Raw genomic sequence first — 25002 nt, forward strand, 5'->3', positions numbered from 1 at the left:
ATGCCTTAAAGAGTAGGGGGCTTTCCCTTCCTCTGTAGGTCTGGCTCGCAGTGTGGGTGACTTAGGGGCCCCTGCCCACAGGCATCTTAGGTCGAAGGGATGGATGGCTGGAGCGACCACACACGGTTCCCACTTCATCAGTAAAGCGGGAGGAGGGATGTCCTGCCCGCCGCTGTGGGTCTCTCGGGTCCTTCTGACCAGCCGTGCACACCCTCACCCACCAGGATTCCGACGTCCTTCTGGGTGTGGTCTGCTCCGTGTGGTGGAGTGGGCAGCACCTCATCCGTGCCAGTGTCCGCTGGTGACCTGCACCGTGCATGACTGGATAGGGAAGACCCAGGAGGAAACTTGTGCCCAGGCTGAGCTGGCAGTGCACTGAGCCCTGTCCCTCCCCTGTGTCCATCGTGGCTGCCCTGTAGAACCACACATTTTTGTGAACCAAGGCCGAACCTGTGCACTCCTCAGTCCAAGAAGCCTTGTCTCTGAGATTGCCCTTGGCCTCAGTTTCCTCACCCGTGAGAGGTAGGCTGATTTGCTGGCTCTCGGGGGTGCTTGCATTGGAGAGGCCAGCGGTCAGGGTGGCAGTGTTGTCCAGAAGAGCTGAATGTCTTCAGGGCTCCTGGGTAGAGGTGGGCCTGGGGCCTGGGAAGGTTTGGAATGGAGCAGAGGTCAGGAGGGGAGGGGCAGCGGAGTTGGGAGAAGGGACTGTGAGCCACTGGGGCAAGATTCTCAGGAGTCACAAGGGGGGTCACTGGTGAGTGTCTGAAGTCTCCGTGGCAGCTGGTGAGGTTCTGCCACTGTGCCAGAGGGAGACCCAGAGGAGCCATGAGGCTGCCCTGCCGGTGAGGGAGCACGATGCTTGGCTGGGAAACTCCTGGGCGGCTATTGAGGCCTGGGCCATGGGCTGAGGCTCAAGGGTGCCTGATTCTAAACTGGGATAATTGATTAATAGACGGAAAGCCGCTCTGCCAGCTGCCCTCAATGCTGCCACTGTCTCAGGGTGGGAGACTGGCCCTTACTTCAGGTCCAGATGCCACCCAGGGCTGCTTTTGGCCCTGAGCCTGAATCTGGCCTGGGCGTGGCTGCCCTGGGACTCTAGCTGGCGGGGGTGGGGGGACGACCCTGTTTCTCTGGAGAGGTCTGGGAAGGGCTCAGGTCCTTCCTCGTCCTCTTTTACACGCAAGTGGTTGTGACCTGGCTGTGTTCGAGGCTGGTTTCACTAAGCACCCGCAGCAGGGTCTCTGTACTGAGGCCTGCAGCTATGATGGTCTAGCTCGAGCTGATTCCTCGGAGAGGGAACAGCCAGCCTGGCCCTGATTCTCCGGCTTTGGTTCCAGGTTCCCCAAGCTGTTCACAGTTGTCTCTGGGCTCAGTCAAACTCCTGTTTGGGGCTACAGTGGGCTCAGTGAGGATGATAACCTGGGGTGGGGTGCTCCTTGTGTTTGCAGATGGACCCCATCACTGGGTTACACTGGGTTAGAAGGTGTCTAGAAGGACCAGGCAGAACCCTGCACACCCCTGGAGGCCCTAGCTCTCCAGCCTCCAGGGCACATGGACCTGCTGAGGCCCAGGTCTCTCAGAGCAGAGGTATCCAGTGAGCCTTGTGCTAGCTGCCTGAGAGGGCTAACATGTTCCCTCTCTGGGGCCTGTGCTCTGCTGCACAAAGGGCTGCCCAGGAACCCCTGACAGGGGATCACGTCAATGTAGAAGGAATGGACTGGTTATCACGTGATCCCAGGTGTTGGGGTGCCGGGGCCCAGAGGCCTCTTGGCTTCCCCCCTTATTGAGCCATCCTCAGCTCCAGGCCATTAAGGGCTCTGGGCAAGAAAGATGCCATGCCTGCAGCCCGCTTGTGTTCTCCTTCAGACTCGATGTTGAAGGTTTTGCTTTGGACAGAGGTTTCTGTCCTGCCCATTACTGCAGCAGTTCAGTCCCAAATAAACACACAGAGGTCTACATTAGTTATAAAACTGGTTGGCCTAGTAACTCAAGCTGCTGCTGCTGCTTCTTTTTTTTTTTTTTCCCAACAAGACAGGATTTCTCTGTGGTTTTGGAACCTGTCCTGGAACTAGCTCTTGTAGACCAGGCTGGTCTCGAACTCACAGAGATCCGCCTGCCTCTGCCTCCCAAGTGCTGAGATTAAAGGCGTGCACCACCACCGCCCGGCGTAACTCAAGCTTCTTATTAACTAATTCTTAAATACTACATCTTAATCTATTATTCTTGTCTGTATCAGCCACGTGGCTTGGTACCTTTTTTGGCAAAGCAGTCTCATCTGTTTTCTCTGTCTGGATGACAACTACAGACTGAATCTTTCTTCTTCCCAGAATTCTCCTGTTCTCATTGCCCCACCTCTACTTCCTGCCTGGTTGCCCTGCCTATACTTCCTGCCTGGCTACTGGCCAATCAGCATTTTATTAAACAAGTACAAGAAACAAAATCTTTTTTTTTTATTGAGTTTTATTGAGCTCTACATTTTTCTCTGCTCCCCTCCCTACCTCTCCCCTCCCCTTTAACCCTCTCTCATGGCTCCCATGCTCCCAATTGACTCAGGAGATCTTGTCTTTTTCTACTTCCCGTATATATTAGATCCATGTATGTCTCTCTTAGGGTCCTCATTGTTGTCTAGGTTCTCTGGGATTGTGATTTGTAGGCTGGTTTTCTTTGCTTTATGTTTAAAAACCACATTTTACTGAGTACATGTGATAATTGTCTTTCTGTGTCTGGGTTACCTCACTCAAAATGATGTTTTTTAGCTCCATCCATTTGCCTGCAAATTTCAAGATGTTAATTTTTTCTGCTGTGTAGTATTCCATTGTGTAAATGTACCACATTTTCTTTTTTTGTAAAGTTTATTTATTTATTTATTAAAGATTTCTGCCTCCTCCCCTCCACCGCCTCCCATATCCCTCCCCCTCCCCAATCAAGTCCCCCTTTCTCATCAGCCCGAAGAGCAGTCCGGGTTCCCTGCCTTGTGGGAAGTCCAAGGACCTCCCACCTCCTTCCAGGTCTAGTAAGGTGAGCACCCAAACTGCCTAGGCTCCTACAAAGCCAGTATGTGCAGTAGGATCAAAACCCAGGTACCAAGTTTTCTTTATCCATTCTTCAGTTGAGGGGTATTTAGGTTGTTTCCAGGTTCTGGCTATGACAAACAAAGCTGCTATGAACATAGTTGAGCACATGTCCTTGTGGCACAATTGAGCATCCTTTGGATATATACCCAAAAGTGGTATTGCTGGGTCTTGAAGAAGGTTGTTTTCTAATTTTCTGAGAAATCACCATACTGATTTCCAAAGTGCCTGTACCAGTTTGCATTCCCACCAGCAATGCAGAAGTGTTCCCTTTTTCTCACATCCTCTCCAGCATAAATTGTCATCAGTATTTTTGATCTTGGCCATTTTTGCAGGTGTAAGATGGAATCTCAGAGGTGTTTTGATTTGCATTTCTCTGATGACTAAGGATATTGAGCATTTTCTTAGGTATCTTTCAGCCATTTTAGATTCCTCTGTTGAGAGTTCTCAGTTTAGGTCTGTACTGCTTTTTTTTCTTATTGGATTATTTGTTCTTTTGATGACCATTTTGTTGAGTTCTTTGTATATTTAGGATATCAGACCTCTGTCTGATGTGAGATTGGTGAAGAACTTTTCCCATTCTGTAGCCTGTCATTTTGTCTTGTTGACTGTGTCCTTTGCTTTACAGAAGCTTTTCAGTTTCAGGAGGTCCCATTTATTAATTGTTTCTCTCAGTGTCTGTGCTGCTGGGGTTCTGTTTAGGAAGTGGTCTCCTGTGCCGATGTGTTCAAGTGTACTTCCCACTTTCTCTTCTATAAGGTTCAGTGTGGTTGGCTTTTTTTAAATTTATTTATTTATTAAAGATTTTTGTCTCTTCCCCGCCACCGCCTCCCATATCCCTCCCCCTCCCCCAATCAACTCCCCCTCTCTCATCAGCCCAAAGAGCAGACCGGGTTCCCTGCCCTGTGGGGAGTCCAAGAACCTTCCACCTCCTTCCAGGTCTAGTAAGGTGAACATCCAAACAGCCTAGGCTCCCACAAAGCCAGTACGTGCAGTGGTTGGCTTTATGTTGAGATTTTTGATCCATCTGGACTTGAGTTTTGTGCATGGTGATAAATACGGGTCTATTTTCATTCTTCTACACGTTGATATCCAGTTATGCTAGCACCATTTGTTAAATACGCTTTCTTTCTTCCACTTTATATTTTTTTGCGTCTTTGTCAAAAATCAGGTGTTCGTAGGTGTGTGGATTAAAGAAACAAATCCTTACAGGATAAAAACCATTGTCCCACAACAGACGCCCACCTTCTTAGTGCCCAAAAGGGTTCTTCCACAACATGCCACTTTCTGCAGACGCTGTTGCCAGTGGCCTGTAGTGGCCCTGAGACAAGGTGGTCAAGACCATCTCTGCCCCAGGTGGAGGAGGAGGAGGAGTGGGTGGCTTTGGCTTGGTCCTCCTTTCTGGCCAGGACAGGTGTGGCTGCCCCAGGTCCCCCTGTTGTGCTGGGCTCCACCGTGTCCTCTGCACGATCCCCGTCTTTTCCCGCGTCAGCAGGGGCCAGGGCCAGAGCAATTCTGTTTTCCCAGTGAGTCAGTAATCGCCAGGCTTGCCCCCCTCCCCTGTCCCTGACAAAGGCACTCTGTCTTTGTCTGGAATGGCGGTCTCCCAGGACTGGCTTCAGGGACGGGTGGTCTTCTAATGACATAATTACAGCAGAAACCACAAGAGGCCAACTTGTAGGCACGGTGCTTTTGAGCTGCCTGGTCCTGGCGTCGGCAGAGTGATGGTTGCCATTTCATGTGATTGGCTGTGTCCAGGCGCCGTAATAGAAAGCTCCTTCTCTAGGGACGCATGAGGCCTTTGGGTCTCAGTGCTGTCCCAGGCTAGAGTCCCCCCATCCCCTGTTTTCTTCTAGTCTCTCTGGATTCTTCCCCCCAAATTGGACATGAGAAAAGACTCAGTGTTCTGACTCCTTTGATTTAGTTCTCCCCTGCCTCAGCACCCTGTCCAAGCCACTGTGGAGACTGTCCAGATACAGGACAAGGCCACCCTGGTGTGTGCCTTGGTGCCGATCACACCCCGAGAACAGGGGTGTCTGCATTGCTTGGGCTCTGTGATGGCTGATACTTTACCCCCATGTCTGTCCTCAAGGCTGGTGGAGGTCTGGCTGGGGTCATAAGACACTGGATTGTGAGGACCTTGTGGCATGGGTCCCTGGGACCCCTTGAGGTTAAGGGACAGCGCCTAGGCCACTGGCAAATGGTTTCCTGGCTGCTCTTGCCCCCATGAAGCCTGGCTTCTACCCACTTGCCAAGAAGCTGCAGTGCCCTATCCAACACCCTTCACTGGTCAAGCTGAGAGCCAGACATGTTTGTTTTGAGCAGAAGAAAGGCTGGACCTAGTTGAAGGGTGGGGAGCTGTGGTTGCCCAGGCATTAGATGGAGACCCCTCCAACCTCTCTCTCCTGGGCCTCATTCCCCCATGACCCTGCCATTCTTCAGCTGGTGGAGGGCCGCCCAGGGGTGACCTTCAGGAGCTTCTGGGAAGCATGGAGGAGACCACAAGTCTGTTCTGAAGTGGACATGGCCCGTGTGGGAAGCTCCCCTTCAGGAGGGACTGAAAGACCCACGTACAGTGTTACAGACACCGAGGGTCACATAGGTCAGGTTGCAGGAGCAGTGGAGGCAGTCCAAAGGGGTTAGCCTACAGCTGTGGTTGTACCTTCTCACTTCCAGGGTACTGTGCAGCATGGGCCCGGGAACAGCACCTTAGGGTGTCATGACATCTCACACTGTGCGCCTCCTTCTGCTGGGCTCTCACCCCATGGGCTGCAGTGCTGTTTCCAGGGCCCCCATCTTCCAGCCAGATGTCCCTAGAATATCCCCTTGAAAAGCAAAGCAAGCTGTGTCACTGGAAGTGTGAGCTGTCCCTGTGTTGCTCTCACCAGGGGTCTGCCATCCAGGCTGGTCGGCCTGATGCCCACAGGACCTGTACTTAGTGTTCTTGTCACTCAGGGAATCCTTAGGAGCCCTGTATGGCAAAGTGACCCTGCTTGGCTTGCCCAGCTTGACAAGCCTGCAATCTGTGTGGTCTGCACCCAAGAGAGCAGGCAAGGCACAGCCTGTGACTGATGCAGGGGGAAGCTGCCCATCGTCCATTCTAATTCTCAGAATGGCTGCCCAGAGACCTGGGGGTCCTCTGAGGCTACTCAGGAGCTAGTCTGAGGCTAACCTTATCTATATGTCCTGTGCCCCAACTTGGCAGAGCACACGAGACCTGTGAGCAGCTGTGGGCAGCGGCTTCCAAGAACTGGGAGCTCGCGGCTACTCCGCCAGAGGAACCAGTGAGAGCAGAGAGGGGCTTTGTGCCCTCACACTCAACTTTGAGTCTAAGGAGAGAAACTGTTTTCCCATAGTGCTCCGGGCTTCAGCCTGCCCTGGAGTCCACGTAGGAGCCAGTTCTAGGTTGTGCGTGCCGGGGATTCCCATCCATGGTGCTCAAGTGCAGCCTGAGCAGTGGTCTGTAAATGTGGGGTCCGTTTGGTATGTTCTGTGGAAGGAACTGGCTTCAGCAACTCCTTCCCCAGGCTCTAGCAGGGGTGCACAGATGTGCAGCTGCCGGAGACCTGCTGACCGCCACAGGATACAGAGAACGCCAGGAGTCCCTGCTGGTGTGGAGTCCCCAGTGGGTTCATAGGCTGAGCTTCACCCAGCATTTGGACAAGCGGGACAGCCAGCCACCCTGTGCCTCAGTTTCCTCCCTGAGAAGTGAGTCTGATGGATAGTAAGTGACAGGCTTAGTGTCTGATTACAGACTGAAGGCGGACTCTTCAGAGATCAACAGAGGGGTACGGCCTCCTCCCAGTCTAGGCTGCTCTCCTGAGCTCTGCAGTCCCATCTCGCAATCCTGACGCCCAAGGTCCCTGTCGTGTGGCTCTGAGGTCCCTTTCCCAAGGCACTGCCTGACCTGTGGCCACCAGCCCTTAAGCCTTAGGCCTGCCAGTCCAGGTGTTTCCACGCCTGCTACCCTTGTCCCCGGAATCAGTCGGTACTCTAGGCTAGCCCACTTTACCAGCCCCAGGTATTTTAAAGTGTTGGACAGACTTGGGGGCTCACAGCTGTGGGTGCCTTAGGTGGGAAGGGATCCCAGAGCTCCCATAGTGAGTCAAGGATCTTGGGCTATGAGGTCTGTTTATAACTCTTCCTGTAGGCAAGAGGTGCCGGCTCGTTCTAGCCAGAAGGTACATGTTTCCCAGAGTGGCCTGGGAGCTGGTTCCATTCCTGCTCAGACAGCAGAGGCCAGCTCTCATCTTGTCCTCGCTCTACCCGTGCACGGTCACTCAGAGCCAGCATCGTCTGGGGAGGCAAACGTCGGAAATCTGCTGATGGTTCATCTTCGGGATTCCTGGGGCGTGTGTGTGTGTGTGTGTGTGTCTGTGTCTGTGTCTGTTCCTGTTCCAGCAGGATAATTAACAAGGCATCTGCAGGTGGGGGAGCTGGTAGCCGCTCCCCAAATCTGCTTTTGGGTCTCAGCCCCAGGCATTCCAGAGCACGGCCCTGCCCTCTGTGCCCAGTGGTGCCAGGCCTGTATACCATCATGAGGATCCAGGCCAGCAGATAGCAGGACAGGTTCCGTGGGAGGAGGGGTAGCCACGGAGGTGCTGACAGTTGCATAAATGGTTGGCATCCAATCAGTGATGGGCATGAAAGAGCTGCTGCTGCCCAGGTCATGCGTAGGCCAGCATCTCTGTGGAGCCAGGAGCGATGGGGAAGCTGCCCCTCATGGTGGGCTAAAGGTTCCTGAATGGGGGGGCTCTAGTGGCTGCCTGTGGCCACAGGTCTCGGGAGGGAGGCTGAATCTTCCTCTTAGAGAAGCTTCTTCTGCTGGGTGCAAGGTTTCGGTAACACCAGTCTCCAAGACCAAGATGGGGTGAATGAGCACAGTGGACCCCAGGCACATTCTTGTCTCCTGGATGGGTGTGGTTGCCCAGGCCAGAGATCCTCCGCTTTTCCGAGGAACTGTAGTGTGAGCCTGGAGGCCCTGAGGCCCTAGGGCAGAGAGGCCTGCAAGCCCATAGCCGTTCAGTTTAACTGGGCATTTCGGAAGATTCGTAGACAGCGGATACCACTGTGCTAAACCCCTCTGTGGAGATTGTTCAGTATCCATTTGGCAGCCCTGGGCTAACTATCTTCCCTCAGCCCAGGCCCCAGGTTCCTGGTCTCATTCCCTCAGCCCCAGCTTATAATACCTTCAAGACCTGCCTTTTCCTCTAGACTGCCTTGGAAGGCCTGACTCACCCTGCAGTCTGTCTGATACTCCAGGACTAATCCCAAACGCTGCCAAGGAGCTCTGCGCTCGAGGAAAAGGGAAGGGTGTGGTTTGGCCTCTGGCCAGTGAGAATGACGTCATCTCCTTTCTACCCCCAATGTGTTTGGAGGCGCACCCCAGGACGGTTGCATGGAAAGGAAGTGGCTCCGTGTCCTGGGACACCTCCCTTTGTGTCTGGGCTGTGCCTCGGGCCTGTCATCTACCCAGTGAGAGGACCAGATGTGGGTTAGTGGTCCACTGAGCTGTTCTGCCTTCCCAGTGAACTATCTACCACAGGGACTGCAGCTATGTCCACCTGCAAGTTAGGGTGCTTGCTCCCCTAAACTCTATCCAGGCCACAGCTATGTGTGCCTCTTTTACCCTTTAATGTTCCTTATTCCCTGACCAGCTGTGGGCCCTTGAGGCTTCTCCACCCCTGAGAGCCTTCATGTGCTCTCCCTGGCTGGCTTGTCCACTCTAGTCATCGGCGGCTGCATTGCTCCTGGTGGCATCTGAGCACCCCTTGGAGGCTGGGCACAGTGAAGGCACAGCGCCCTCAGTTAAGGTGGCACTGAGCGCACAAGACACTAGAGATGGCCGTCCCTACATGGCACTCGTTACCCGTGTGACCCCTGAACCTCTCAGGGTTCAGACTAGACTGCCCCTCTGTTGAGTTCTGGGTGTATGGTCGTCTTTATAGGTCTCGGGTGTCCCCACAGAACAGAGCAGGGTCCCAGGCATTCTGTGGTGTTTGGGGCAGATGAGTTTTCTGTAAGATTCCCCATCTTGTTCTGTGGGTGGGGAAACTGACATTTGTAGGGGCGACACCCAGGCCCTGGGCTCTTTAGGGGACTTTAATCCACCACCCTGAACCCAGGGAAGTGTGCAGCTGAGTTGCAGGGCTGGTGTGGACCGTGGGTGGGGACTGGGCAGCGGGCTCTGCTCTGCCTCTAGCTCTGCCCCTGCATTCTCCTGGTATCGTACACACATCGAAGTCATCTGAATTCTGTGTGTGTGTGGGGGGGGGGAGGTGCTTGCCTGGAGGCTTTTCTGTAGCCGTGGTAGAAACATTCCCACCTCTTGGCCCTGCCCACTCAGGGTCTCCCCGCCGCACATCAGACCAATTGCTGAAGATTTGAACCTGGCCCTGCTGTGGGCCACTGGGTCTATAAGCCACTACTGGAGGAAAACAGGATACAGAATTTGCTGGGCAGGGTGAGACGTCAATGAAGATCCTTTGGATCCCTTAGCTAGACGGTGGCAGGAGTGGGAATGGTTGGTTGGGTACCTGTGACCACACAGGGGAGAGCAAGGGGTTCTTGTCACTGTGCCCAGTGGGCAGCCTCATGGTGGCTTGACTCTCCTGTTGTTATCCTGGTTGTTGCCCCCTGTGCCTCTGGAGGAGGCGCCTAGAACTTTCAGTCCCAACTATGCCTGCCCTCCTTAGGGTTGCTGGCCCCTTATCCCTTGCTGCCAGAGCTGGGGCGCCCAGTTTTTCATTCCTCCCAGACCTTTCCCTGGGTGGCAGGGAATGTTGGCAGAGGAATCCTTAAACAGCTAGGTCCAGCCCTGGGCAGATTTAGAGGTTCATAGATCCTCTGCTGGACGAACTCAGGGTCCCCCCACTTGCCTTATATTCAGGGTGGTGCACTGGTGCCCCCTGGTGGCAGTAAAAGGTTAATGCAGGCTTATGGCTGCCTAGGATTTAGGGTCATTAGCATGCTTAAAAAATAGTCACGACAAAGGGCAGAGCGGGCTTAAGGGTCTGTGCCCTATTGGGCTTCATTCCTGCATTTCTCACCTACTCTTGGCAATGTCCAACAATGTCCACGGTGATCTGATGCACCATCTTCCCAGGACTTGGGGACAGTAGGAGAAATAGCAAGGCCCCGCCACACACACACACACACACACACACACCTCCCTCCCTCCCTCCCTCCCTCCCTCCCTCCCTCCCTCCCTCCCTCCCTCCCTCCCTCCCTCCCTCCCTCCCTCCCTCCCTCCCTCCCATTCTCCCCCAGGCAATCTCTTACTGGATCTCACCAGGGTTTGGCAATCCAGGCCAACCCAAGCCCTTTCCTCTGCGGTCTGCATCATGACATTTGAAGTAATGGGAGGAGATATCTGGATACTAGAGGCAAGGAAGAGGTTGGGTGGGGGTTCTGGGGGGATGCAGCCTGGCACAGACTTGGGAGGGTCCAGGGTGACACTGCCAACCTGTGCAGAGTGGCAAGTGTGGTGGGAAGGAGCTGGTCACAGGTCTGTCAGCCCTGTTAGGAGCAGGGTACAAAACACCTGATCTGAGGGCTCCCTCTGGTTGTGGGAGGCTGAGGGTTCAGTGAGGAGGAGGAGGGCGATTTACCTGGGGAAGACGGCAGCAGGGGTTGGGGCTGGGGTTAGGCTTGTCTGTGATGATAAAGGCCGAGGATGGAGAACTAGAAGCCAGTGTGATGGGGGCAGGGGAAGCTCTTGGAACCTTGCTTGAGCCAGGGAGGGTTGGGGAAGGAATTGGCTAGTTGGTGATGTGAGAACGGGGCGTGTAGGGGAAGTGTGCTGGGGAAGAGGACTCAAGTCTTCAGGATGCTGGACACAGGGTGGGCAGGGCCACAGCCTTCCCTCCCCAGAGTCAAAACAGCCTGAGCCTGCTCTGTCTCCAGATTGCCTTATGAAGGATGGGCAGCCCTCCCTCCCTCAACCCACCCCCAACCCATTCTACCTCTTAGTACTTCCCCCTTCATTTCCCCCTCTGTCTGCATCTGTGTGTGTGTGTGTGTGTGTGTGTCTGTCTGTCTGTCTGTCTGTCTGTCTGTCTCTTTCTGTGCGGCTGCCTGTCTCTCTCTCTTTCTGTATGTGTGCATACTGTGAGTTGTACTCCTGAAGGTTCAACGATGACTTTGTAAATCTTCCTTTGTCACCCTCCCCCTTCTTCATTAAGTCAGAATCTCAGTTGAACCCACCGCTCACCAGCACGGCCAGTCTGTCTAGCCAGCGTGCTCTAGGCTCTCCCCCACTTCTGTCTTCGGAAGGCTGGAATTACAGATGGGTGCTGGGGTGCTGGGGATTTGAACTCCAGCCTTCACGCTTTTTACGCACACACCGGCCTGCCTCTTAATTCTAATACCCCAGCGTGGACATAATTGCTCCTCTGCAGGGTGTCCTGTGGTGTGATGTTTGTACTTAAGCCCAAGCCAGATCCCGTGTGGACTAAAATCTAAGTCCATCTCCCTGCCTCTAGCATGCATTCTCTCAACAAGTGTTTGTTGGCCTTTCCTATGCTCCAGGCTATGCCACAGTTTTGAGATGTGGCCCCTTCACAGAGACCTGTATCCAGCAGGAAGGCAGATGGGACAGGACACTCACAGAGACACATGGCCGTCCTGGGGCCAGTACTACTGCGAGGTCAGGGCTAGTCAGCATGCAGGGAGACTGAGAAAGGTGTGGTGGCACCGGACGAGGGCGGACAGAAGTACTCAAGGGGGGTAGGCCTCCCCAGTAGGCGTGGGTGGCCTCTCTGGAGAGGTCTGCAGCCAAGTCTGGGCTTCTGGGATAGCCAGTGCCCTTCTCTAGAGCAAGTGTACGGAGGAGCCGCTGCTCTGGCCATCTGTGCTGGATGGGGCAAGTCAGATGCTGTCCAGAGGATCAGATGCATGCAGCTCTCCCTTATAAACTGGGAGAGTGTGCGCGGACAGCTGGCCAGCTCCGGCTAAGGCTGACACCCAGGGTGGGTTCCAAGCCAGGCCCAGCCTCATCCCTGGTGGGGTGCTGAGCTCTGCTGGAGGGAGCCATAGGAAAGTGAAGAGCGCCCCCAGATCCTCCAGTTCTTGGCCCAGAAACTGAGCAAGAGGCAAAGCTGGTCATAGCTGGTCATCCAGACCATGAGGAAGACATGGGTTGAGATCTTCCAAGACCTGGGAGAACCAGCAGTCAGTGTCCCTGGCAGAATGCCAGAGGGAGACTGGGACAGACAGTGAGGTAAGACAGAGGCACAGGCAAGCAGGGGCTCCCAGCATGCCCGGCCCCCAGTGCACTGCTAGCTTAGGCCTGCTTGGCTCTGATCTTGCTGCTACAGTCCGCCCGCCCCCTGGCAGAGATATGAAAGGCCCGGAGTCGGAGTCATGGCGGCGAGTGAAGACCTGGACACTTGGGGGAATCTGAGGAATGTTCTTGGCATCTTCTGAGCCTTTTACATCTTGTCTTGTTTTATGGAAAAGAAATGGAAAAAGAAAAAAAACCCAACAACCCCAAAGCCCATTCCTACAGTCTTGGATGCTGATGGGAACCTGACTGATCTTGGGGAGGAGTGGGAGGTGGGGGGAATGCTGGGAGGCCTCTGCACCCCTGGGTTTCGGTCATGGCTCTGCAACTGCTCCAGTCATCCCCACTGCACAGAATCTTACTGTTCTGTGAAGTCTGTCTCTCCCGCTGGGCAAGGCCTTCCCTTGGAGCGGCCTCTGAGAAGCTGTCACCCAGGGCCACCTCTGTTCCTGGCCTAAGGATGGAGCAGGGAGCCTGGGGCTTGGCTGTGCCTTCCAGAGACCCTGGAACTGTGGACAGGTGTGGGCCTGAGGGCACTGAGGTCCTAGGAGGGAGGCCATCTGTGGAGTAGCCTCCCTGTCTCAACCAGAGCTATTGGCCAGCTGCTCCTGTAGCCACCACAGGGGGAGGCCCTGTGGTTTTCCTAAAGAGGCCGCCCAGTGACCTTGGATGTCCAGGCAGGTGAGGGAGTCCTTTTCGGCTATTTGTAGATCACCATGTCTTGTCTTCAAGTTGCTCTGGAGACTATGGGCCATGGGGTGTGTGTGAGAGGTGGTGTGTGTGTGTGTATGTCTGTGTCTGTGTCCGTGTGTCTGTGTGTTGGCTCCCACCTTTCCCTCCAGCTTCCTGTTGGAAAATATTGAAAGCCCAGCTCATCGATTACATGGCTCCCTGACGTGAACTGATCTGAGCTGGCTACATGCATGTGCTTCCAACTTCTAACATTCTGGAAGAGGAAGAAGCTAAAAAGCTAGAGCTTGGGCAGGTGATGACCAAAGTTCCATCCCTGGGAGCTACGTTAGTGGAAGGAGAGACTTGCGTCCCACAAGCTGTCCTGACTTCCACGTGAGCACCGTGGTACGAGCGCTCACACACATACGTGCCCAAGATGGAATGTAGGAGATCTCTAGGGATTAGAGAGAAAGGGATAGGAGAGGGGAAATGCGGAGGGCGGTGGAAATGGTTCTGTCAGCCTCAGAGAACCCGTGTCACCGTTACCTGCTCAAACCCCTGGAGCGTGAAATACCCCGTGTGTGTTTCTGCAGAGCTCAGACCGTGAGCCTGAGGCAACAGTGGCATGCTGCCCTTCAACAGTGCGCCCCCCAGTGTGCTGTTGATAAGGAAGCTGGAGAGATAGCTCGACAGCTGATAGCACTGGCTGCTCTTCCAGAGGGCCCAGGTTCAATCCCCAGTATCCACATGGTGGTCCACGATCCTCTGGAACTCCAATCCCAGGGTATCCAACATCTTCTGGCCTCCAGGGCACCAGGCACACATGTGCTGTGCAGACCTGCATGCAACCCAACACCCATACACATGCAGTCATAACAAAGCATTTTAAAAGTAAGGAAAGAACTGTGGGTGGAAAGGAAAGGGGACATAAGGAACTCTGTATTCTTTGAATTTTCCTATAAACCTCAAACTGTCCAGAAACAAAAAGAAACAAACAAAAGAAAGAAGGAGGAGGGAGGGAGGGAGGGAGGGAGGGAGGGAGGGAGGGAAGGAAGGAAGGAAGGAAGGAAGGAAGGAAGGAAGGAAGGGGAAGAAAGCAAGCAGGACCATCCAGGTGACTCCTCAGGTAAAGGCACTGAAATCATGAGTTTTGTACCCTAAACCTATGTAGTGGAAGGAGAGACCAGATTCTCATGAATTGTCTCAGATCCCCTACATGCACGCTGTGGCATTCACTTGTTGTATCTGTACGTGTGCACGCACGCACGCATGCATGCACACGAGCTTGCAGGCACACAGTCATTGGGTCTTCCTGGTACTCTAGCTATAGATGGCTGTGAGGTACCCACTGTAGGTGCTGGGGATGGTACTCAGATCCTCTGAGAGCGCCCCACCCCAACCCTCTCTGTGTTCTCTGCATTGCCTGCTGCTTGTGTTCTCTGGGGATGCACTAAATTGATTGGGTCTCTGCCTGTCTCCTCTCTTCCACGAAAGCTGTTTGGTTTGTAGCTGTGGTCATCACAGATGCTCACACGTTTATGAGAAAGAGTCACATGCTGATGTCCCAGGTGTGTCCCTTTGTCTGTGGTGTTGGTAGCGCGAGGCTCACCGTCCCCCGCAGAGCCACCCAGGGCAAGGGGGCAGTTCTTAACTGATTCTCTGCGCTGTGAAGCTTATTTTAAGGACAGACTGAGCACCCTGCCTTGTGCACACATGTTAAGGTCCAATGCTTTCCTTCTGCTGGGTCCCAAGCAGCACCATTGCACAATGAGATGTGTTTTCACTTCCAGATGCAGGAGTGATGGTGAGGGGGGTCCTCGGAGGTCTTTCTGAAGTCTCCTGCACGGGCTCAGGTGAAAGGCTGATGTGATGCGAGAGAGCTGTGTTGCTGTCCAGTGAGGCACCACACACACACACACGTCACTAGCTCTCCCTGGAGCTGGAGCTTCTGCCCTGAGGATGGATGCTCCTTCCAGAAAAGCTTCCCCAACGATGCTCCTCTAGGTTCTTCCACTTTGGCTCTTCTGCCCAGGTCCTTTCTTGCCATCCCATGATCCTTTGCTGCACCCATCTTGCTGGCATGGAGTCAGGCCTCCCAGTGCTTGCCCTGGAGGGGTCGTGATGTGGATGGCTTCTCATCCTACTGCCAGTCTGTGTGTGTTAAGGTGGGCAGGGTCTGGTGGGAATCAGTCTGGAATGTTCAGGCTGCTCCGAGCTGATAGGGCTCCTGAACCAAGATAACTACCACCCAGTAAGGTATTCGGATGGTGGAAGCTAGGCTTGCTACAACAGCGGCTCTGCTGGGCACCGTTCCCTCCCCCCGGTCTGGAAGCCAAGGGCAAGCTCAGCCCAGAGCAGTAGGCAGAGGCTGCTGGGTACAGACTTGTCTCTTTCCATTTTAAAGGTGATCCACACCTAGTGACAGTGTTAGCTTCTCTGGTGCCGTCCAGACTAACACAAATGGGAGATAATTGAAAAGTTCCACCTCAAGTGGCCCTGGGAAGATCACAGCCTGGCCTTGCATAACTTCCCAGGGTCTCACATGCATGGGTTTGTGGTCCCTTTGTCCTCCCTCAGACTCAGGGTGGACAATCTCATCTCACCTCATCTCCCTCCCGCCCCACTCGCGGGACCCCTCTCGGTCACAGAGAATGCTGCCAGGCAACCCAGCAACCTCACTTGTTCCAGCAGCCCAGCCCTGCTTTGCTGATGCAGCATCACACATTCAGAGGCCCTAGGGGTGGTGGGAGAGGCATTCGTCTCAGGGGCCAGCGGTCGGTGCAGCCGCTAAGCCCTGGGAAGCAGAACAAGGAGAGCATTTATAGCCTCACCTCCAAGGCCCAGAACATGCACGTCTCTGGAGCCCTGCACTTAGCTGTCTGCCTATCTCTGACTGGGGGCCTCCTGCCTGCCAGAACCATCATCTGTGTGCAGCCCCACCCAGGTCCTCTTGTGCAAGATGAAGGCTGCTGCGGTGCGGTCAGGGTTGTCCTCGGGCCCCTGCTGAGTGTTTCTTGCTGGACCCGCAGGCTATTCTGAGGCCTAAGCGCTGCTTCCCTGGGCTTCACTAGGCAGACAGGAGGCTAGGGTGGGATTGCCCAAGGTGGGGGTGGGGGCTGCAGGCTGCTTTGCTTTGCAGGAACTCCCCCCACCCCTGTGCCCCTCCCCCACCCGTGTCTGTGCTCCAGCCCTGGGGGAGGTAACGGAGGAGTTCCATCCTGTGAAGTCTCGGATATAGCATTTACTGTATGCGCTACATAAAGCCAGCATGACACTTCCTGCCTCCAGGAAGTTCGGGGTGGGGGGCTCTTGGGGTCAAGGTTATGGGCCTTTCACAGGGCTCTTGATTATATAGGATGGGACCTTCTCAGCCATAATCGGAAAAGCAGAACATGGGCTCTTCTCCTGTAGATACAACCCAAATCTCTCTGTGCCTGGGTCACCCAGTGGCAGGTAGAGGGGCCTCTGCTGGCTTAGACTTCGGTCAGGTTCGAGGGTTGTAGTTGTGGGTCAGTTCTAGTGTACCAACTGCAGACCCGGAATGGGTGGGCCAGGTTCTTCCCCAGGTGGGGGTAGGGGACCCTCTTTGAGCCGGGTTTCCTCTGAGCCGCATGCATACACAGTAGCTGATAACTGTCTTCTGGACGGAGGCACAGAGAGGTTTGTCCCGCCCCCTGCCACTCCACCCTGCAGACACTTCCGAGAGAGCAGTGCAGCCTTGGCTGTGACCCCAGGGGGGGGATGTGATGCAGGTAACAGCAGGTGTCTGGCCCAAGAGCGGCCAGTAGAGCGAGAAGTTTCTTGTCTGCCCTGTGGGGGTCCCAACATGTTTCCTAAGACACTCAGCTCCTGGGGCCTCCCATGGTTTGCAGGTTCCCCTATAACCAGGCATGATAACCAGAGGCTTGGTTCTGGCTGTCTTGGGCCTGGGTTAGGTAGGACCCAGGGCTGTGGTGGCTTCTGATCTCGGTCTGCATGGATTTACTCTAGTGACCCGTCTAGGTTTTCTTGTGGTGTGCTCCTGTGTCCACGGTGAGAGAAGAAAGGACCACAGAGGTCTGAGGATCATCACAGTCCTCCTGCAGCCTGGAGGTCAAGCCAGCTCAGAACTCTTGCCCACAGGACCCCTTCTGAGCTTCTGAATATCTGTCAAAGCACCATCAGGTGTGGGGTGCCCAGGGTTCAAGACGGCACTTGTGCCTGGCATGTGTGGGTATTGGGGTGTCCAGGACTGTGAGCTATGTCCAGCTCAGACCTTCGTCTGGGTACAGGCAGGTGGCCTTGGCTCCAGGGAAACACAGAGGCTGCTTCCTGCAGGTCCTGGGAGAGCCTGGGGACGTTCTGAGTGGTGGCTTGGTAGTTAACCAAATGGGTGAGTGATCTCTTTTGAGTGGTCCTGGGCGGGTGAAAGTCCCATTGCTGGGCTTTGCCTATAGTTCTGAGAAGCGGCCCTTGGTCCCACCTGCTTTAAGGGAGTAGATAGGAAAGGCCCAGAAGATCTTGGGGTTCTGCCTATCCTATCTGTGCTCTGAGGAAGCATGAACAAGCCAAGGGGTATGGACCAGCATCCCCCCAAGCCAGTGATTTGGCACCTAGTATCCCTAGCTGATCTCAGAGCCCCTGGCTTTAGGACAGAGGTTTGGAAGATATGATCTATGTTACCGTCTTGAGAGGGAGAGACTGGCTGTGATTCGCTAAGGGTCCTGTGTGCCTATACAAGGGTCCTCTTTGGACGTACGGAAACCAGTCAAGGTAGAGAAGTAATGTAGCCTTGGAGGCAGAGTTTGGAATGACGTGGGGGAGAATGGGAGCTGGGGGCAGGGAAGGGGGGCGGCCTGAGAGTCTAGAGGGAGTATTGCCCCCTTGCTTATGCCCTGATTTGGCTTAGTGATAGGGTTATAGGCTCATCAACTGTTAGAGTTGAGAGAGAACAGAATCATTGTTTATGCTACCTGGTTAGCGATATTTTGGAAAAAAAATATTTCTATGAGTACTTTGCTTGCATGTATATATGTGCACCACAGGTGTGCTTGGTGCATGTGGAGGGCAGAAGAGGGTGTTGGATTCCCTGTAACTGGAGTTACAGACCGCGTGGGGGCTGAGAACCAAACCCGTGTCCTCTGCAAGAGTAGCCAGTGCTCTTAACAACTGAGCCGCTTCCTGAGCCCCGGCTGGTGACAGGAACTGCCCCTCTAATTCCAGGGTACCTTGAAGCCCCAGCCTGACTCCAGGTCCCTCATTACCAACCCCTGATCCCGTCCGGGCTCCAGTCTGTCTCAGTTCTGCCTACTGACATCTGTTAGGCACCCATGAGCTTGCACGTCCCTTCCAGCCTGGCTAGACTTCCTCCCTAGACCCCACTTCACTTCTGCTGTCTGACCTTCCACAGATGCTCTCGTCACCAGCTGAACAGCAGTGCTAACCACCCCGTCACTGCCATCACCCTTTCCTGTATCCCCAAGGCTGGCACAGAGCCCCACTGTTTTCCTAAAAGGATCTGTTTCCTTATCCCCGAGGCCAGACACCTGCATTTGGCAGGGGACACGGGAAGAAAGGCATGGCGGTATCCTGGGGATAGGAGCTGGGGGGAGGGAGTGTGTGGGTGCTCAGTAGGAGCTGGGGGGGGCAAGCGTGTGGGTGCTCAGTAGGAGCTGGGGGGACAAGCGTGTGGGTGCTCAATAGGAGCTGGGGGGGCAAGCGTGTGGGTGCTCAGTATGAGCTGGGGGGAGTGTGTGGGTGCTCAGTAGGAGCTGGGGGGAGTGTGTGGGTGCTCAGGAGCTGGGGGGGCAAGCATGTGGGTGCTCAGCTCCACCCAAGCAGCACCCCTGAGCTCGTTCAGCCTGGAGAGCTGAGCGGGCATGTCGGCCCTGCAGAGCAAGCTTACACAGAGATTCCCAATTGTCCCACTGCCCCTGAGGGAAGGAGGGGCCCATCTGGGCTCTGAAGTGGAACATTCCTGGGGAGGAACGTTCTTCCTGGGGAGGTAGAAAAGAGGCCCAGCCAATGCGTCTTGCCCAGATCAGTCTCCTGGAGCTTTGTTGGCCGAAGGGATGTTCCCGGCATTGTCTGTCAGTCTGGCACAGCAAAGTGAGGGACTGCCCACCTACCCCCAGGGGAGGGGCCTTGCCGGACCTCCCAGGCTCAGGATTCTCTCTGAAGCCCCTGGTACCTGTAACCCCTTGCCTTTCCTCTGGAGCTCTGGGTGGCTGACTCTAGGCCAGCTGGTTTGCATCAGCTCTTGGATGAGACTCGGGGAGCAGCCTTGGCCTGTCTGGGTGACACCTGGCTAAAGGAAGACGGGCTTCTTGGCCTCATTAATCCTGGCTCCTGACAGGCAGCCTGAGGCTTCAGGTGGGGAGACAGGATCAGGTAGAACTGTCCCCACAGGCCCATGAGTTGAAGCCCTGGCTGTCTCCCCTCCCCGGTGGGTGTGGGCAGTCCCTTTGGGTGTCCCAGCCCATGTTCCGTAGAGCAAGGCCTCCTGGTCTGGGAAGCTCTTCTTTATAGGCCTGTGTGTCTGTCTGTCTGTGTGTAGGGGGTGGGGGTGGTGTGTGTGTGTGGGATGCGTGTGTATGGTGTAGTTGGGGGGAGGGTGCATCCTTTGGCTAAGTCCTCTCCTTTTGTGTTCCTCCCAAAGAGTTCTAGAAAGGATGTATTGCTATGCCAAGAGCCCAGATATGAGGTCATCAGTCCTCTACAGTGGTGTAGAGAGAGTAGCCAAGGGCAGGCCTGGGTCTCACAGGAAGGTCCCATAGGTCGTGAGTCTCTTGCTCAAGGTGGGAGGGCTGGTGACCCTAGTCTTAAGGCCCCGGGAGCCCACACGAAGGTAGGTGGGCCCTCCCCTGTACCTTTGGAAGGGGACTGTGTCCTCTAGCCCAGCATGCCAGTTAAGTGGGCCTTCTTGCTAGTCCTTAAGGTTGGCTGGGCTCCAGTCCTTGGGCCAAGCCCGAGCTGTGGGCAGGATGGACCTGGGGGCCCCCCAGGTGGGGGATTGGTGGATGTTGCCTCCAACTCTGGGTTATCCGGGGAGCAGAGCTAGGTGGGTGGGGCAGATGGCCTGTCCATCAAGCTGCCCTCCCAGACTGGGGCTCCTGTTTTCTTGGCTGTCTCCCTTGTCTTCTTTTTAGGTTCCCCCACTCTTCCTGGGCTCTGCTCTGGGCCCAGCCCCAGATACTTTAATGCTATCATGTCCTCATGGCCCTCTGGGTCCTGGCCACTGTCTTCTCCTCAGAACCTAGGGCTGCCTAGGGTGGGGGGAGGGACAGGTGAGGACAGGGTCATAGGCACCGTTATGGCCAGGCTTGGATTCATGTTTCATCCTGCCTCCAGCTGGGGCCAGGATGCTAAGCAGGCTGTGTTCCCAGGGGTAAAGTGGGGTGTCAGGAACTGAGAAAGGTTCCTGGGTCGTACCTGGTGGTGATGCCCAGCTTGGAGCCCAGTGCAGGTTGGTGGCATGCTGCCTACCCCGGCCTCACATCTAGTGTGAAGTGGGGGAAGGGATACACCTTATAAGTACCATATCCCAGACAACGACTGTGGGCCGGGATTATCTCCTGTGTGAGGGAGCCACGGCCTCCCCTTCTCCCCAGTTTCTGGCCTCTGCCCTCCATCCAACTCCCCTGATGGTCTCCTGTACAGGACATTGTGTAAAGGTTGCCTTCACCCTGCAGAGTGGGAGGATGGTGTGGGGAAGGAGAGACCACAGAGTCCTGTCCTTGGCCGACTGTTTGCTAGAGACCCCTCTGGGCTGGAACGACACGGTGAAGCCAGCCTTGACAGGAGGAGAGGAAGGGCATCCTGGGGACATCTGTCCCCGGGGGAGGATTCCAGACCCACTTGCCAGAGGTCTGTCTATCAGACAGCGGCTGTTGGGGCCTGAGGGACGTGTGGATGCGGACCAGTTCAGGGCCAGGTCTTGTACCGTTCTTAGTGTTTTTCCAGAATTGCTTCTCCAGTGGGAGGGGAGTTTCACATCACACCTCCTGCTGACGCCCTTATGGCCCTGTCACTCCCAGCAACCTCCATCCTAGATGATTAATGATGGCCAAGTGGGCCAAGCATGTGGTCTGTCCCCTGGGGTCTGCACCGGCCTTGGCTATTTGTCTGTGCTTCCTAGGACTTGGTTTTGTTCTCAGCAATGGGCCCCTATGGAAGCCCCACCATGCATCGCCGTGTTAGGGGGCTGTGCCCAGGTCTGGCAGGACTGGATCTGTGGGACACTTGCCACAGCCTTGACTCTGCTCAGTGGGGATGCTGTGCGCGTTAATGCTAATGCTGCCGGCTGTCACACGTGAGCCACACCTGAGGTCCTCGCAGCCCATCTGAGAACCCTATCAACGTACCCATTAGCATCTTGCGTTGATGGACAGGTGAGGCTGTGACAGCCATTTCAGGCTGGTTCCCGAGATGCCACCATGTCTTCATGGCTGGGCACTCATTTATGTGTGGAGCCACCGCACTGGGGCCTGAGCTGTAGAGGGACCCAGGCCCCGCTTTTTGCTTTGCATCAAAATCCCCAAAGCAGTGGACACACCTGGCAGGAAGATCATCTCTTTTTCTGTTTAAATTGAGGTGAACCTCACATCATGAAAAACCAACTCTTGGGGCTCAGGCTTCAGTGTCACCTGGCGTGTTTCTGGCACTGTGAGGCCATCACCTCTTACCCTCCAGTGCTTTTGTCACCTTGTGGACAGCCCTGTCTGCCATCATGGTGGCTCACAGCACCGGCTCATCGTCTGTTTTCTGTGCTTTGTCTCAGACTGATAGAGCAGTGCAGTGTGCAGCCCCCTAGGACCGGTTCCCTTTCACTCCTTATGACCTCAGAACCGTAGGGGGCTGCCCAAGGACTGCCGTTGACTTGGGGACAGTAGAGCATCGGAAAGAGGAGTATGGAGGTATTTCCTGGGGTGTCCTAGTGAGCTGTGGAGGTGTTTAGTGAGCTGACAGGGGTGAGGGGAACATCCTAGTGAACCCTGAGTGGACTCAAGGGGCCAAGGCCCAGGTTTGTTGTTTTTTAAAGGTGCATGAGGGTTGCATATTTTGTCTTAGAATGACCGTCTTTAGTCACCAGCCTCAGCATTAGGGGTGATGCCAGCCAAGACTGCAAGGGTGACTACTTGGTGGACCTCTGTGCTAGGCTCTAGGTCTGCCTCCAGTGGATTCTGCTGTGAAGGGTCTTGCTTCAGGTCACTGTGTGTGTGGATGCCAATGTCACGGTCTCCCAACTGTATTGGTTTGAGAGGATTTCATGGAAGTTTCTACCCAAAGCATGAAAACCCTGTCTTTGCAGGCCACCATCCCCAGGCACAGGTGATGACTGGGACATATTTATAAGTGCTATGGCGGGCAGGGCAGACCTCAAAGGACATGCAGGGATAGGACAGTTTACACACAAGTGATGGGGGGGGCTCTATTGAACGGTTTACTATGAACTGGAAGTGCAGCATGGGGACCTCCGAAATGCCCCCGTCATCGCCCAGATGACCGTCTGGTCCTGCTCTGTGTATAGAAGGGGGCTCAGCAGGGAGACCTGCCCACTCTACCCTGCTCTCCTGGTGTCTGGTTGTGGCAACGATGGTCACAGCTTGGGAGGGAGTGCTCTGCCCTCTGTCCTGGAGCTCTTACGCATGGAATTTATGTGGCATTTGCTATTTCCCGTAGCCCCCATGGGCCTGGGCTGGAGACAGGAACCCTGAGATGGGTTGGATCAGATCTTCTCTGAGGATTATGTGTCCCCCAATGCAGGTGATTAGGGCTGTGGGGACCCAGCATGGCTCAGGCTAGCCCAGAAGCAAAAGGAATTTCTCAGGCATTCTCGGGATAGGAGCCCCTAACCGCTGCTATGGTAACAGGGCAACAAGTGTCTGTCCTGGGTACCAGGCGCTGTGGCTCATTGCTGTGCCAAGCTCAGGGCTTTTTCTGTAGACATGCGGAGCCCCTGAGGCTCTGAGCAGCAGTGGGCATTCTCACTCTGATGTCCACTTGACCGAGGTATGGCCTTGCGAGGTTCCCTAACCTGGACCCAGGGCCCATACAGTACCATGAGAGAACCTTGATCTATGACCCTGACCTGCGAGTCCCCACTGGCCTCCTATCCAGCTTCCCACACAGTGGTCTGAATGACAGGACAGACCTAGAAGCTGCGTCGTGCCTCATATCCTGGCCAGCCAGCCTGGCTTTGGTGCTGTCTCCTCAGGCCAGCAGACAGGGGACACTAGGTACCCCAGCCATGACCTCTGCTGAGACTCTGTGTAACTTCCCAGGAATTTCTAGGAAATTCCCACTGTAGACTTTGCAGGGCTGGTGGCTTCGTTCCAAGATTCCAGAGGCAGCTGGCCAGTGTCCTTTGGCCACCGCTGTCCTCACGGGACTATGGGTATCTCTGAGGCCCTTAGCTTAGCCGAGGGAAGTTCTTCTAGGGACCCTCCTGAGGAGATTATGAGGCCACTGGGCAAGCTTTGGGCCAACTCAGGCCTGAGAGTGGCCACACCTGGTACTGTCTACTACCTGTATGTCACTGGGGTGGGGTTTAGTTTCCTTCCCAGCAATAGCATATGGCAGGTAGAATAAAGGCTTAACCATGTGTGCCTGTGACATGTTGGGGTACCCGTTGCCCTGAGCCTTCCTAGAAACTACAGGGGGCAGCCTAAACCTTTGGAGGTAAGTGGTTGGGGACACTGTGGTTCAGCTTCCCTGGACTCAGCTGAGGCAGTCTGACCAGGCCAGTGGACGGAGGCCCTAGATCCCGACTCAACACATTCGTGAGGTTCTGACACCCCCGAACCTCCCTCAGAACCCTGGTCCCTTAAGTCCCAGGCTAGCCACATCGGGTGGCAGTTGAAAGCACCATTGCTCCTGGGTAAGCCTGAACCCAGAGTTGCCGCCTGTGCTCTGGACCCTAAGAACTGGTGGAGGAAAAGCAGCCACGGGCTCAGAACCTGGCAGTCTGAGTCTAGGAGCTTGACTCTGTGCTCATTGCTTTCCCTAACCTGACACTGTGTCACCTGGTCATGAAGGGAGCCCAGAGCTGTCCTGGTGGGACCAGAGTGCTGAGTCTATCGGCACAGTTCTGGCAGCTACGAAGAGGAATCACGTGGGGTCCTCTCGCTGCAGAGCAAAGGGAGTTTGGTTTCCTTGGAAAGCCCAGGGCTGCACAGATGGTTCACCAGGGCACACAGGATGCTCCAGGGCTAACACCACTGCTTGTGGCTGCTCCTAAAGGTCAGATCCTCGTGTCCTGTAGACACGTTACACTGGATGCAAAGAGAGCCACTTCCCTGGGTGCTTGGGTGGAAGGGGAGGATGGCAGTCTGACCCTGGGTCAATTTATTGGGTCCCTCTTTGGGGTCTGTCTTGTTAGCTGATATTCCCCAAACCCTTGGGGACACTGAGTTTTCATGGCTCATCTGCTTTTCTCGCCACAGATGTCGACGAGTGTGCCAATGCCAACGGGGGCTGTGAAGGCCCTTGCTGCAACACCGTGGGTGGTTTTTACTGCCGCTGTCCCCCTGGCTACCAGCTTCAGGGCGATGGCAAAACCTGCCAAGGTAGGACCTGTCTGTTGCTCTGCCCTGAGGAGGGGAGGTGGGAGCCAGGGGCAAGCCCATGCTAGTCCTAGGTGCTAAATCCCTATGGAGGAAGGGCCCACATCCCCGTGGATGCCGGGCGACCCCGATAGAACCTTGCCTGTCAAGGACTGTCGAGAGGCCTGGGGCTGGAAGAAGCTTGCCAGCTCTGAACTGGCCCCCATAACTCCGCCCCAATGTTGCTGGCAGGCTGTCAGCAAAATCAAGACCAGACAGAAGACGGTCCTGGGGAGACACAGGGAACAGAGAGGGGAGGGAGCAGGAGGATGGAGGAGGCCCCACTGTCCCCAGCTCCTCATTCTCTGGCTGCCCTGACATCTGGACTCACGCTGGTTTGAACAGCTGGGCCTTTTGGAGTGTTTGGGGCCATCCGTGGCCAGGGTTCTGGGCC

The 25002-nt window shown here is 55.2% G+C and overlaps 1 protein-coding gene across 3 annotated transcripts in view; it reads left to right on the forward strand.

The window, feature by feature from the left end:
• The window catches only part of Megf6 (multiple EGF like domains 6), a 95865-nt gene that overhangs the window by 23817 nt on the left and 47046 nt on the right, over positions 1 to 25002 (forward strand). For all 3 annotated transcript variants that reach the window (XM_075944984.1, XM_075944986.1, XM_075944985.1), the window contains exon 4: positions 24450 to 24572. In XM_075944984.1, coding sequence (XP_075801099.1) covers positions 24450 to 24572 — 123 coding nt within the window. The remainder of the gene's footprint in view (positions 1 to 24449; positions 24573 to 25002) is intronic.

The sequence above is a fragment of the Microtus pennsylvanicus genome, chromosome 13, assembly GCF_037038515.1.
Source record: "Microtus pennsylvanicus isolate mMicPen1 chromosome 13, mMicPen1.hap1, whole genome shotgun sequence".
NCBI lineage: Eukaryota > Metazoa > Chordata > Mammalia > Rodentia > Cricetidae > Microtus > Microtus pennsylvanicus.